A 14,272-nucleotide genomic window follows, 5' to 3' on the forward strand; every position below is an offset into this window, starting at 1 on the left:
CTATGGCCCTCCTCACATTTGTGGAGATGCATAGCTTTTGCCTGTGGGACAGGAGGGATGGGAGACGTGTCCAGACCCTCCTAGGAGGCCACATGAGTGGGACTGTTCTCGGCCCAAGTCTTTCCCGTTCTTCAGAGAATTTGCGGCGTCCCTGGGCACGCAAGCTGAGATCCACCCAGCCCTGGTCCCTTGGTGAGAACTGAGGGACAGGACCTGGTTCTCAGGAGATATTGCAGGGGAATGTTTCTCCCTTCTGCAGCCCCCTTCCCAGTTAGGAGACAGGCTCCCACCCCAGAAGGTGGCCAGGTTTTCATGCCTTCCTAGAGAAAGCTGGGGCTCATGGCCTCCACCACAGGGAGATGCAGACCCTCAGACACAACTCTGTGAAGTCACAACCAGCCCTAATTTACAGATGTGAAACTGAAGCTCCAAAAAGTCGGGAGGTCACTGAGCGGGGAAGTGATGGAGTGGGAACAGCCCCCAGATCTGGCTGCGGCCGAAGCCCTAGAGAGATCCCCGCAAGGCTCCCTTAGATGTCTGACTTTCTGTTCTTCCTGAAGCCTCACTCCCTTCTCTCCTGGTGCAGACACATCCCCATCAGAAGGCACCAATCTCAACGTGCCCAACAGCCTGGGTGTCAGCGCCCTGTGTGCCATCTGCGGGGACCGGGCCACGGGCAAACACTACGGTGCCTCGAGCTGTGACGGCTGCAAGGGCTTCTTCCGGAGGAGTGTGCGGAAGAACCACATGTACTCCTGCAGGTGAGGAGCCTCAATTTCTCCAGCTGGGAAATGGGCACACTTGGGCTCATGGCCCCAAGGTCTGTCTTCTCCCTGAGTGGGTGGGTCCCAGAGACAGCTGCCCTTCAGGGCCTTCACGGCTCTTCTGGTTTTGTAGGCTTTGTGAATCCAAGAAGAGCATCTATTCTAGGAACCACATTTACTGCTCATCAAGCTACTGGCTGCCGTTTATTGAGCTCTTATCATATGCCAGGCACCATACTAAGTCTTTGTGTGTATTAAATCATCCCCTTGAGCCCATTGTTCTTTTTCCCATTCCATGAGGCCTCTTCTGAAGTCTCAGTAGATGAGCCCGTCTTCCACTCTGGTGTTTTTTCGGGGACAAATAAGAGATTGACCCCAGGCCACTCCACCGACCCCAGGCCATTCCACCTACCCCAAGGGCTTCCACCAAACCCAAAGTCTTCTCAAGGCCTTGGAGAGCCCTCTTTCGAAATCATCTCCTGTTCTGGGTAACGACAATAATAAAATCATAGCAGCTGTCAATCGTGAGCACTTGTCATTTACAGAGACTGTGCCCATCAGTGCATGACTTCATTTCACCTGTCAACACCCTGTGAGAGGGTTACTGTTGCTATTCCCGTTTTATAGAGGAGGAAGCTGTGACGTGGAGCGCTAGGCATTTGCCCAAGGTCAACCAGCTTGACTCAATGGCAGAGCCAGGGTTAATATTCAGGACCCCACCCGTCACCACTGTGTGGCACTGCCTCTACTTCCTATCCCCCTCCAGAGAGAGGCTTATATGAACCAAGTATTAACTCTGAGCCATAACCAGGAGCCTGCTCTGGGTTCTGGGCTTTTATAGGATGTGGTGGAAATAGCAGGGCTCTGGTACTCAAGAGGTCGAGGTTCCCAACTCAGCTCTAACACCAACCAGCAGAGCGACCCAAGACCACACGTTGCTTCTCTGAGCCTCAGTTTCCCCATGTTTAGCAGGACAGGACTGGGCTCTTAGAGAGTTCATAGCACCTCTCCAGCTCCTGGTGGGCTCAAGAGAGAACTCCTGGGATGAAGAGATGAGAGCACTGAGGCTGGGGGTCAACTGGGTAGCCAGGGCCCTAGTTCTGTCCTTAGAGGAGGAAGTTGTGTCTTCTCCATCCAACCATCCAAAGCCCTCCCCAGATTTAGCCGGCAGTGCGTGGTGGACAAAGACAAGAGGAACCAGTGCCGCTACTGCAGGCTCAAGAAATGCTTCCGGGCTGGCATGAAGAAGGAAGGTGAGCCTCGGCCCTCCCCGCCCCCCGCCACCACTGCCCCACCTGCACCCACATCTCCCCGACAGTCATTTACAACTGTAGCCACACTTTATGACTCAGTGGCAGGCCCCAGGGTGACTGGCTAATGGCTGAGAAGAGGAAGGGCCGGGAAATCTGACCATAGGGAGCGGCTGGGCTTGGTCTTGAGAAAGATTCAGAGAGATAAGCTCCTACTCTTGGCTCCTCAGGCTCCCAGCAACCACCACCCCTGCCTGCCTGTCTGTGCCACCACAAAGCAGCCACATTGTGTGTGTGTGTGTGTGTTTTAATATAATATTTTGAACATTAGGACAAGCATAGAGAATGACATTGCACACATCTGAGTACTCACTACCCCAACTTGACAAAGGGGACAGCCGGGGTGCCCGATGCCTGAGCTTCCTGTCCCAGGGACAAATGCCCCAATTCCCTTAGTATTCATTCGTGGGTGTCAGGTGATCTCCAAAGTCTTCACATTCTAGAAAATGGGAACAAGACTCCAGTCCCATCCTGGACGAAGGAGGAGGAGAAGACCAGAGCACAATATTTATTAAGGTCTTGCCAGGCCTCCTGCTACCAGCAGGTATCAGTCACTGGGCTGGGCTTTTTCCACATTTCAATGAGCTGGGTTCATTTCATTTTCATGACAACCCTGTGTGGGAAAATGTCATGAAAAGGAAAGGAGACCAGCCCATTGAACCTATTACAATTCCCCGCTTTTTGTGGATGCAGGAACTGAGGCCCACAATGGTTAAGCAACTTGCCTAGGGCCTCACAACTGCTGCTTGGAAGACCTGAGGTCCCAGAGCTTCTGTTATTTGGACCACACTTCAGCACTGTCTATTATTTTATGCCCTCCAGATCCCAGGGAGATTTAAAATTGTTTTCAGCCCAAGCAAGGGAAGAAAAATCTTTTAACTGCTTTAAAGTAACTTGAGGCCAGGCGCAGTGGCTCATGCCTGTAATCCCAGCACTTTGGGAGGCCAAGGCAGGCAAATCATTTGAGGTCAGGAGTTTGAGACCACCATGGTAAAACCCCGTCTCTACTAAAAATACAAAAAAATTAGCTGGGTGTGGTGGCGCATGCCTGTGGTCCCAGCTATTCGGGAGTCTGAGGCGGGAGAATCACTTGAACCCAGGAGGCGGCGGTTGCAGTGAGCCGAGATCATGCCACTGCACTCCAGACTGGGCAAGACAGCGAGACTCTCTCTCAAAAAATAAAAAAGTAACTTGAGTTCATTTTCGAATCTCTTCATTCCCTGCTCCTCTAAAGTCAACCTTTCCCAGCTCTGCAACTAGTCCCAGACCTTCCCTTCTAGTCCACAGTTGGGCCACACCAGCCAAACCTTGGTCTAGTCCTGCTAGTTCTGTAGAAACACCATCACCCCCACCACCTGAGCACACCCCAGAAGCAGGAATGTAGGACCCAGCTTGCTCCCGGGCCCACTGAGAAGGAGGGGAGGGGGGGCTTTGGTAGACGCTGTTTCCCCTGTATCTGCTCCTGGCCCCCTGTTTTCTCTGCCCCTCCCTTGGAAATATCTTCTATGTCTCATCCTTATGGGGCCTTAGTTTGAACTCACGAGCTGTCTTGGAAAATCTGGGCTTGCTGACCCCGATGCAGGAGTGGGTGGTCCCCAAGGCCTGCTGTAAACACTGCAATTGTAACATCTAGACCTCAGTCATTCTCTAAGGGCAAGAGGGGCTTTTTCAAGCTGCAGACACTCCCTCATCTCCCAAACCCAGTTTTCAATGGGGTTGAGCCTGTCTCATCCACTTCAGCTTCCATTCTGTGGACCGAGAAAGGTTGTGAATGGGAACCTGATGCGCGTGTGAACAGCTGGAGGCAAGAAAAAGATTGAGGAGCACAGACTGAGGTTCCAACATTTCCGTGGTTGTATTAGTCAGTGATTCCATTATCCCAAAAGCCTAAGATTTTAGGCACTACAATTGTTCCTAGGTGTCATCCAGAGGGCACTGCGTTTGAGAGAACGTCTCTGTCACAGTGAAAGCTCAGGTCTGTGACAGGCAGAAGGGAGAGGGGTTGGCAGCCCTCCTGAGTGGATGGCTACCCACCTCCACTGCGTGTGGCCTGGTCCTGCGTGTGGTCAGTTGTTATAAATGTCTCTTATTAGACATCCAGAGTCATTTTCACTTGTGTAATTTAGGGACGTTTCTGTCCCTTCTGGCCTCTAGTTTTCCCATCTATAAAATGAGGACATTGGATAATGAACGCTTCGGCCCTATGAGTCTCGCTCCGCACTCCCTGACCTACCTGCACAAGTCACACTGCCCACTAGGATGGGTGTGTTTGTTCCCTGGTCCCCTCTTTTTTTTTTTTTTTTGAGATGGAATTTTGCTCTTGTTGCCCAGGTTGTAGTACAATGGCACGATCTCGGCTCACGGCAACCTCCACCTCCTAGGTTCAAGTGATTCTGCTGCCTCAGCCTCCCGAGTAGCTGGGATTACAGGCGTGCGCCACCACACCTGGCTAATTTTGTATTTTGAGTAGAGATGGGGTTTCACCATATTGGCCAGGCTGCTCTCGAACCCCTGACCTCAGGTGATGTGCCTCGGCCTCCCAAAGTGCTGGGATTACAGCCATGAGCCACCGCGCCCGACCCCTGGCCCTCTCTTGAGCTGCTGCAAAGCCAGCAAACCCCTTACTAGGCTCTTGGAAGGGGGATGAGAGCCCCAGACCATTCAGCCTTAGCTCAGCCTTGAAAATAGCTGCTTGCTTCCTGGCCCAGGGAAACGGACATGCTGCCCGGAGGATAGGAGAGTTGGCTGATGGCAAGTGAGCATGGGTTAGTTGATGCTGGTGCTTGTTTACATGCCTGGGTTACCTGGAAGTTCATGACACATGCAGTCACTTGGTTGTTTTGAGAACGGGCCAGAGTGACAAAGTGTTCAGTTGTCACCGTGGTCAAGCTGTAGGAAATGAGGGTATTCCTAGCTGTGCCTAAGTCTTCCAAGCCCCACCAACCCTCCTCAGCCTGCCGGGAAGCTCCCAAAGCCCAAAGAAAGTCTCAGTGGAAGTCTCACTGGGCCGGAGAGTTGGGGCAAGTTTTCATTCTTTTTCTTGATGACTTTAGGAGAATTTGAGGACTGAAATCCAAAATAGTTTCTGAGAACCAGAAAGTGTGAACTGGGAAGGTAGGATTTCGAGACCAGCTGAGTCTGTAAGAGGTCATCAAACCTACCCACTCCCCACTTTACAGAAGAGGACACTGAGGCTAGAGAGGTGATGTGATGGGTCAGGGCTGGAGTCAGGTCTAGAACTCAGGCTCCCCAGAGCTGAGCAGACGCCAAGCTCCCTGGAGTGAAACTTGCAGTGATCAGTTTGGGAGACACATTTCTTGATCTAGACGGCTGAAACTTTTTCTCCACCACAGAGAGGGGCTTCAGGTCTCATGGGCCTGTAAGTCTCTGCCAGAGGATAGTCCACCGTGGCCGGAACGGGCTCCCTGGAGGGACAAAGAATCCAGGGAGAACCCTGAGGGTCAATGGGCCAACAGCGGGCCAAGAATTCTTTGCTGTAACCCAAAGCCAGGGAGACAGATACCTGCCTGGGCCTCTGCTGTCAGGCCCAGGACAGATATCCGGCTCCTGACATCAAAAACCCAGCCCAGAAAGTGGACCCAGGGTTGCAGGAGGTGAGCGTTGGTGATGGCCCGGGGGCCATCTGATGGGACCTTCCTCGGAAGCCACGGCCCTGCTCCCCTCAGCCCCCTACCCAGGAGTTCTCTGGGAAGACAGGCTCATCACCTCTCCGCCTCTGCCCAGGTCGGTTAATATTCAATAGAAGTTACATTAGGTCCCCGACCCTGCTAATACTGAGCAAACATTTGGAAAACATCATTCCGTGACTGAGCTCGCGCCGGGCACTGATAACGCCCGCCTAACCTTGAGGAGCCCTAGCCGCAGCTGCTGACTGCAGCCCTTTCATTCGGCCCGCCGGCCACTTGGCGCCCTGGTGGGTGGGTGCGGGCGCTGGCAGGAGGCTGCCGTGGGAGGGGTGTGGGCAGGTGGGGCGGACCGCCCAGGCAGGGAAACCGTGCTCTGAGCTGGCCCTGTCCACGTGGTGGGTCTGAGAGGAGGTTGCTTGCTTCTGGACTTCTGTTCCATCCACTGACTCCCGGGCTCAATGCAGAGGATTTGACTTTTATTCTCTGATTTTAACAATGTGTCAACATCAAGAGAAAGTCGAACAGCTAGGGTGTCAGTGTTCCCTGGAGAAATAGGGTTCTTACAAGAATTAGAGTTTATGACCAGGCGTGGTGCCTCACACCTGTAATCCCAGCATTTTGTGAGGTTGAGTGGATCATTTAAAACCAGGAGTTTGAGACCAGCCTAGGCAACATAATGAGACCCCATCTCTCAAAAAAAAAAAAAAAAAAAAAGGCCAGGCATGGTGACACATGCCTGTAGTCCCAGCTATTCGGGAGGCTGAGGCAGGAGGATCACTTGAGCCCAGCAGGTTGAGGCTGCTGTGAGCTATAATTGCGCCACTGCACTCCAGCCTGAGCAACAGAATTAGACTCCATCTCAAAAACAAAAAGAGAAAAAGAAAAAGAATTAGAGCTTGCCTCCTCCAGCACCTTCTTTCTCTCACTACACAAATATCTATTGAGCACTTACTGTGTACCAGGCTCTGTTCTGGTGGCTGGGACGACAGCAGCGACAGCAGGGTTGGAGTTTTGGCCTTCTGAAGCTTTCCTTCTCAGAGAGAGATAGATAGTAAAGGAAGTAACAAATAATTCTACAATAAGTGCCCTGAAGAAAAATAAAGCGGGGTAGGGCAGGGCCAGGGTCGGGGACATGCTGTGTTAGACAGGGTGGCTGGAGAGGGTGTCTGAAAGGTGACATTTGTGCAGAGGCAGGAGTGAAATGAAGATGCTGCTGTGCTGTGCGGGAAAGGGAACCCCAGGTAGTGACCACAGCAGCCCTCAAGTGTGCAGATGCATCCAGGCGGGGAGGTGGGTTTTCAGGGACAGAGTGAGTAGTGGGAAGCTGCTAAAAGGTGCGATCAGAGAGGAGAGGAAGGGCCTTAGGGACTTGTGAGGTTGGAAGGCACTGGTTTTGAGCAGTAGGGGACACAACTTGAACGGATCCCTCTGTGAGAGGACTATGGACTGCAGGCACAAGGAAGAAGCAGAGCCCAGGAGGAGGCTGATCTAATCCAGGAGAGACAGCAGGCCCAGGAGCAGGGAGGGAGCAGCGCGTCTGTTTGTCAGGATCATTACAGCACTGGGGTGTGAGGGGAAGCCAAGGAAGGCGCCCCGGCTTGATGGACTGGAAGAACCAACCTGCCAGTCCCTGAGACGAGAAAGTGCAGGGAGCTGGCTGGCAGGGAGATGCCCACAGGTAGGGAAACTGAGCCCCAGAGAGAGGCTGCGATTGCCACCAGCACACAGAGTGGCAGGTTCCAGACAGGAAGCCAGGTCTTGTGGAGCTTCATCATCTCTCCTTTCCGAATCAGCCAAGCCTCATTCCACAGTGAGGCCTCTTGGACTCTAAGGGCTATCCCATTCACTGTCAGGACAGTGGAAGGATCATCTTCTATCTCAGGCCAGGACTGACCCAGATGGGGGCGGGCAGTGGAGCCTGGGGCCCCGGTGGGCTGAGGCTCCAGATCCCTCAGTGCCTGGAACAGAACAGCAGTGGGAGGGAGGGAGACAGCGCCTGGCCTTGCTGATGCTGAGGTTAGTCGGGAGTACATGCAGCTCCTGATGATGCAAAAAACCATCAAGGCAGTTGGAGCCCCCAGATCCCCTTGTTCTGGAATCCCCAGGCCATCTCCGTGTCACCCAGAGTAATTTGTTTTGCTTGCTTTACTCACTTTGATTTGGAAAGAAAGGGACCCTTTTGTAGACCAGAGCCTGAACATGTTGAATCTAGTCAAATCCCCTCCTCAATGCTCAAGACCCATTTTAAGCCCCTAGCTGAGTCATCACTGTCTTGCTCGTCCCTAATGATGGATGGATCACTCCTATAGCCTCTCCATTATGTGGGGGGCAGTTCTGATATGTAGAAAGTTCTTCCACCAGCTGAGTTAGAGGCCATCTCCCCTCAATCCACATGCTGATGTGGGCCTGTTCTCTGGATGCCCCCCACCTCCTGCTCCCACTCCTCATCAGTCACAGACACTCCCACCCCCTCACTCCATCCCTGCTCTGCCTCCTCACCTCTCTCTGCCTTCTCACAGCCGTCCAAAATGAGCGGGACCGGATCAGCACTCGAAGGTCAAGCTATGAGGACAGCAGCCTGCCCTCCATCAATGCGCTCCTGCAGGCAGAGGTCCTGTCCCGACAGGTACCGGGGTGACCCTGCCACTCCCCCAGGGGTCCCCCACACTACAGAGGAGCTCACCTCCTCCACCTCCATTCTCCCCAGCCAGGCCCTGGAGCAGCTGATGGGAGGGGCCTCAGATATTACAGAGGGATACTGAGTCTGGTGTCACATGGCCCAGTTAGCAGCAAGGGCAGAACTCGAACCTGGTGCCCTGGGACATGTTCTAATTCATCCTACTGCCTACATCCCACAGGCCAAGCAGAGTCTTCGCCTTCACTGAGGGCCTGCCATCAGCTCAGCCCCGAGAGAACAGAGCAGTGGCTCAGTGGACAGAGGTGGCAACGTGGGGCCCAGCCCATCCCTTGCTGAGTGTCCTTGGGCAAGTCACAGCACCTCTATGAGCCATGGTTGCCTCACTGTCACATAAGGATGATGATTTTTTTCCCTGCTTCTCCTCTAAGGCTGAGAGACTCCTTGGCACTCTAAAGCTGATAGAGGAGGAGGCAGGGGGCAGGTAACAGGTGAAGGCCGAGAGGGAGCCCTTCTCCCTCATCCCTGCTTCCTCCCTCCCTCCGTTTTTACCCTGAGCTTCCTTTAGAGCTGGAAGGCACCCATTATGCAGCCCCTCATCACATCTGATTCCAGGGAGGGGGCCCTGTGCAGGGGACAGAGAGTGCAGGAGGGCCCGGACATCTCCAGCATTTTCTTCCCTGTGTCTCTTGAAGATCACCTCCCCCGTCTCCGGGATCAATGGCGACATTCGGGCGAAGAAGATCGCCAGCATCGCAGACGTATGTGAGTCCATGAAGGAGCAGCTGCTGGTTCTCGTCGAGTGGGCCAAGTACATCCCGGCTTTCTGCGAGCTCCCCCTGGACGACCAGGTGAGGATGGGCGTGGATAGTGGGCAGTAGTGGGCACCAGGCAGGGCAGCCAGGGGGCTGCTGGCCCACCTGGGATATAGCTGCAGACTGGCTTGATTTCATTTTATTTAACAAAATGTATAGTGCACACATGTGTCTGAAACTTTAAATCACCTTACAAATATTAACTCAGCTCCTCCAACAACTCTATGAGGTAGGTACTAAGGTTCTATTATCACTGCCATCTCATAGGTGAGGAAATTGGGGCACAGAGAGGTTAAGTAACCTGCTCAAGGTCACACAGCTACTATCCAGCACAGCTGGGATTAGAACCTAGCAGGGAAGCTCCAAAGTCCAAGCTCCTAACCATCGTACCTGTGGCTCTCCCAGGGGGATGTTGACAGGGACCCTGGGGCAGGGATCAGGAGATTTTGGCTTAAGCTCTGGCTCTAATACTGGTTGTCTGCCTAATCCTGGGCAAATGACTTCCTCTCTCTGAGCCTCAGTGTTCTCTTATCTGTAAAGTGGAACTGAGGACATTACTATCTGAAAAGTGCGAAACTCAGGTGATGGAGCAAGCTGCGCAGTGCCCGGACCAGAGCTCGTCTCCCTAAATGTTAGTTTCTTCCTTCTTTCCCACCAAAACCGTTGAACTCAGCACCGTATTTCCCACCGTACATTTTGTTTTTGGAATACTAAAATGTCCCTGGGGGAAGAAAGGGTTGAAGGAAGGCGGCGTGTGTCTGAGAACAGATGAATTTCGGAGATGCCACCTGTGAAGGTCCTGCCCAGAGCACCCCTGGGCCTCCAAAGAGATGTTCCCCCCTAGGGAAGAGGAGCTGGGCTGGGCCACTTCCCCAGCTTTGGAGACAGCCTCTGGTGCATTCACTTACCTGTTTCATACCTTCGCATAAGACACTGACAATGCATGTGAGTCTGTGAAAACTTCTCAGAGGCCAAGGCTTCCCAAACTCCTGCGGCCCCAAGATTCTCCTGGAACACCTGTTAATACTGCATCTAGGGACACTGTGAAAATGCTGGTTTGGCTGCTCCCCAGCCTCATACAGGGGCTGGACCCAGGGTCCTCTTCCATGGTTCCTCCCTCCGTTAGCAGAGTCAACAGGGCAAGGATCTTGGACAATCTGCCCCTACCCTCTCCCCTGCTCCTTGTGCTCTGGCCCCAATCCCCTCTGCTGGAGTCTCTACATTAATGTTTAATCCCTCCTGTTCCTTCCCAGGGGCTTAGCAGGGCAACAAGATACCCCCAACCTGAGCAATTGTTAACCTCGATTTCCCACCCAAACCTCCCTGGCTGGGGCTCAGAGCATTCTCAGAGAGCAATGATGGGTGGCCAATAACAGAGGACAATCATTAACACACCACCCCGACCTCCCGGCCCACCCCCCAGAACAGCTGCCATATCAGGGGGTTGAACCTGGGATCAGAAGGGTTCCCAGCTCCCCATTCCTGGTGTATGAGGAGCCCAGCTTGCCCAATGCAGGTGGGGCATCCCTGGGAAAATCGGGGGCATTGTCCTCCAAAGGGCATTCCAATTCTGTTGACATTGCCCCAGAAACTAGATTCCCAGTTGGTGTGCTTCTTGGGCCGGGATACAACTGGAGAAAGAGACTGGGGCTTACAGAGAGACCACAACTTGCCCGAAGTCACAGAGCAAGTTAGCCACAGAACTGGGATTCAGATGTAGGTCTTGTGCTTCGCGGTGTGAAGGCCGCTGGGGTGACTGATGAAAGGCTTGCACAGTGCCTGGCGCGCAGGAGGCCCTCAGCAGTCAGCATCCTCGGCCTCCCTCCATACTGGTCATGGAAAGTGAATTTCCCCTCCCAGGCAGTTTCCTCTTTTTCTGTTTTTGTCACAAGATTCTATCCATGGGGAATAGAAGGGGCAAGGACAAGTGGCTGCCTAGGAGCAGCTAGAGCTAGAGAAGAAGTCAAGATGTTTGCTCATTCATTCATTCATTCATTTCCCCTTTCCTTCCTTCCTTCATTCAAATATTTATTGAAGGCTTATTTTGTGCCAAATACCTTCAGGCAAATCTCTTTTTTCCTCTAACAATTTCATCTCCTTAGAGGCCTCCTCTGACCTCCCCATCTAATGTAGCCATTCTTGCCCCATTGCTCTCACCATCCTTTCCACTCCCCTCCCTCCCTTCTTCCCTTCCTCCCATCTTTTCTCCTTCCTCTTTCTTTTATGTTGTGATCACCCACTGTGCTTTGTATTTATTTGTTCTCTACTATCTGTTCCATACTTTCTCCTACAAAATGTTAGTTCGATGAGATTAGACACCTTGTCTCTCATTTTTAAACATTGTGCCTCCATTGTCTTAAAAAGTGTCTGGCATATAGTAGGCATTTAGGATTTGATAACTGAAAGAATGAACAATCAAATGAATGAACAAACAAAGACATTTTAACCTTCTAGTTTGGCTTGCTATAGAACCTCCAAACTCCCTAACTCAGTCTTGAAGATAAGATACTTAAGGCTACCAGCCTGGTGCTGTTTTATTTCAGGCCATCCTTTGGTCCTCAGGCAAGCACTAAAGCAGATGGCCCTCAGTGGGCTGGCTATGTCCTTCTGTGAGCTTGCTGGGCACCTACCTACGATTCTAGTCTTCGAAGTCTTGCCTTGTACGCCCTGCAGAGAAGGGTTTCATCAAGGTGATTCTCTGCCAGAGGCCAGTGCTCATACCTTTGCTCTGAGAAGGACCAGCCCTGAGACCCAACATCCACCTCCAAGTTCTTGTAATGCCCTCTCAGAATCCTGGAGTCCTGCAATGTCAGTCCCTGGAGGGATCTGCCACAGCAATGATTTCCCAAACAGAATTGCACTTCAGAGTCAACTGTGGAGCTTATTAAACACAGATCCCTGGGCCCACCCTAAACATACAGAATCAGGATCAGAATCTCAGGGCCTAAGAATCTTTATTTTCAGGCTGGGCACAGTGGTTCACGCCTGTAATCCCAGCACTTTGGGAGGCCGAGTTGGGCTGATCACCTGAGGTCAGGAGTTCGAGATCAGCCTGGCCAATATGGTGAAACTTCGTCTCTCCTAAGCATAAAATTAGCCAGGCATGGTGGTGCATGCCTGTAGTCTCAGCTACTCTGGAGGCTGAGGCACGAGAATCACTTGAACCTGGGAGGCAGAAGCTGCAGTGAGCCGAGATCATGCCACTGCACTCCATCTTGGGTGACAGAGTGAGACTCTGTCTCAAAAAAAAAAAAAAAAAAAGTAGAATCTGTATTTTTACAAAGCACCCTTCATAATTCTCCATAGCTGGTCCATGGGTGGGAATTTGGGATCCACGGTTTTGGAACTTTTTGGGATCATAGACATTTTTGAGAATCTCAAAAAAAAAAAAAAAAGCACACAGAATGTTTCTTACAGTTTCCTCAGGCACACAGAAGAGGCCCAGCGCGAAGCAGCTTCTCGCCCAAGAACACAACAGTTCAAGGGCAGAGTTGGCACGAGGTCTCTCAGCTCTGAGCGCATGTTCTTTCCCCTTCCGATTTTCTGCAGAATCCCTTCCAGGTTTCTAGTTTTATAGGCAGTAGTTTTATGATGCCCATTTCACGGTTCAGGCAGGTAGAGGCACAGGGGAGCATTAAGCTGACTTGCCCAGTGTCACTGAGTTGGCTACAGGCAGCCTTCCCAAGGGTACAGATGGCAAACACTGTTCCTTCTCTCTTTCAGGTGGCCCTGCTCAGAGCCCATGCTGGCGAGCACCTGCTGCTCGGAGCCACCAAGCGATCCATGGTGTTCAAGGACGTGCTGCTCCTAGGTGAGGAGGCTGCCTGCCCTGGCCTGGGCTCCAGGGAGGGCGTAGCTAGCATGGCACTCACCCAGGCAAGGAGATTCACATGGTGGCATGCAAGGGCGAGGGAGACTAGTCAGGAGTGGCCCTGTCCTCAGGCTTGCATTGGAGGGCTCCGGGACTCAGTTCTGAACTGGGTACCCCACTCAGATGCAAAGAAATGTGGATGTAAGGCATCAAATTCCCAGCAGTAAAGTCAGAGCACAATCAGGATTATCCCTGGAATTACCTGTACATCTTTTTTTGGTTTGTTTTTTAGAGTCTTGCTCTGTCACTCAGGCTGGAGTGCAATGGTGCAATCTTGGCTTACTTCAGCCTCCGCCTGCCAGGTTCAAGCAATTCTCCTGCGTCACCCTCCAGAGTAGCTGGGACCACAGGCGTGCACCACCATACCCAGCTAATTTTTGTATTTTTAGTAGATACAGGGTTTCACCATGTTGACCAGGCTGATCTCAAACTTCTGGCCTCAAATGGTCCACCTGCCTCAGTCTCCCAAAGTGCCGGGGTTACAGGTGTGAGTCACTGTGCCCAGCCTACCTGTGCATTCTGATGTTCTTTCTGGAGTAGGAGCAAGAGGTGGTTGGGAATGGCACAAAGCCCAGGCCGTGTCACCTGTGCCTTCATGGCATATTTATTATTATTATTATTTTTTTTTTCTGAGACGGAGTTGTGCTCAGTCACCCATCTGGAGTGCAGTGGCGCGATCTCGGCTCACTGCAAGCTCCGCCTCCTGGGTTCACATCATTCTCCTGCCTCAGCCTTCCGAGTCGCTGGGACTATAGGCGCCTGCCACCACGCCTGGCTAATTTTTTTTTTTTTTTTGTATTTTTAGTAGAGATGGGGTTTCACCATGTTAGCCAGGATAGTCTCAATCTCCTGACCTCGTGATCCACCCGCCTCGGCCTCCCAAAGTGCTGGGATTACAGGCATGAGCCACCGCGCCCAGCCAGCATATTTATTATTTTAAACGCTTGTACAGCACACACTATGCGCCAGGGACTGTGCTCACTGCTTTGCAAACACTACCTATTTTAATACAACAATGCTATGAGGGAAGCTCGATTATTTATCCTCATCTTATAGATGAGAAAACTGAGGCACAGAGAGGTTAAGTAACTTATCCAACTCTAACTGGCTATCAGGAGCAGAGCCATTTAAGCAGGGCAGTGCAGTTCCAGAATCTGGTCCTTTAACTTTGATGCTTTGGTGCCTACCAGGTGGCCTTTGAATGGCATCGATCTTGTGAGTCACGTTGGT

General features: G+C 52.2%; 1 protein-coding gene across 7 annotated transcripts in view; it reads left to right on the forward strand.

Moving 5' to 3' along the window:
* HNF4A (hepatocyte nuclear factor 4 alpha) overlaps window positions 1-14,272 on the forward strand; it is a 77,279-nt gene that overhangs the window by 50,007 nt on the left and 13,000 nt on the right. For all 7 annotated transcript variants that reach the window (XM_033186482.1, XM_033186485.1, XM_033186483.1 and 4 more), the window contains exons 2-6: window positions 587-761; window positions 1,923-2,017; window positions 8,241-8,347; window positions 9,052-9,207; window positions 12,895-12,982. In XM_033186482.1, coding sequence (XP_033042373.1) covers window positions 587-761; window positions 1,923-2,017; window positions 8,241-8,347; window positions 9,052-9,207; window positions 12,895-12,982 — 621 coding nt within the window. The remainder of the gene's footprint in view (window positions 1-586; window positions 762-1,922; window positions 2,018-8,240; window positions 8,348-9,051; window positions 9,208-12,894; window positions 12,983-14,272) is intronic.

The sequence above is a fragment of the Trachypithecus francoisi genome, unplaced genomic scaffold, assembly GCF_009764315.1.
Source record: "Trachypithecus francoisi isolate TF-2019V2 unplaced genomic scaffold, Tfra_2.0 Lachesis_group21, whole genome shotgun sequence".
NCBI classification, from domain to species: Eukaryota; Metazoa; Chordata; class Mammalia; order Primates; family Cercopithecidae; genus Trachypithecus; species Trachypithecus francoisi.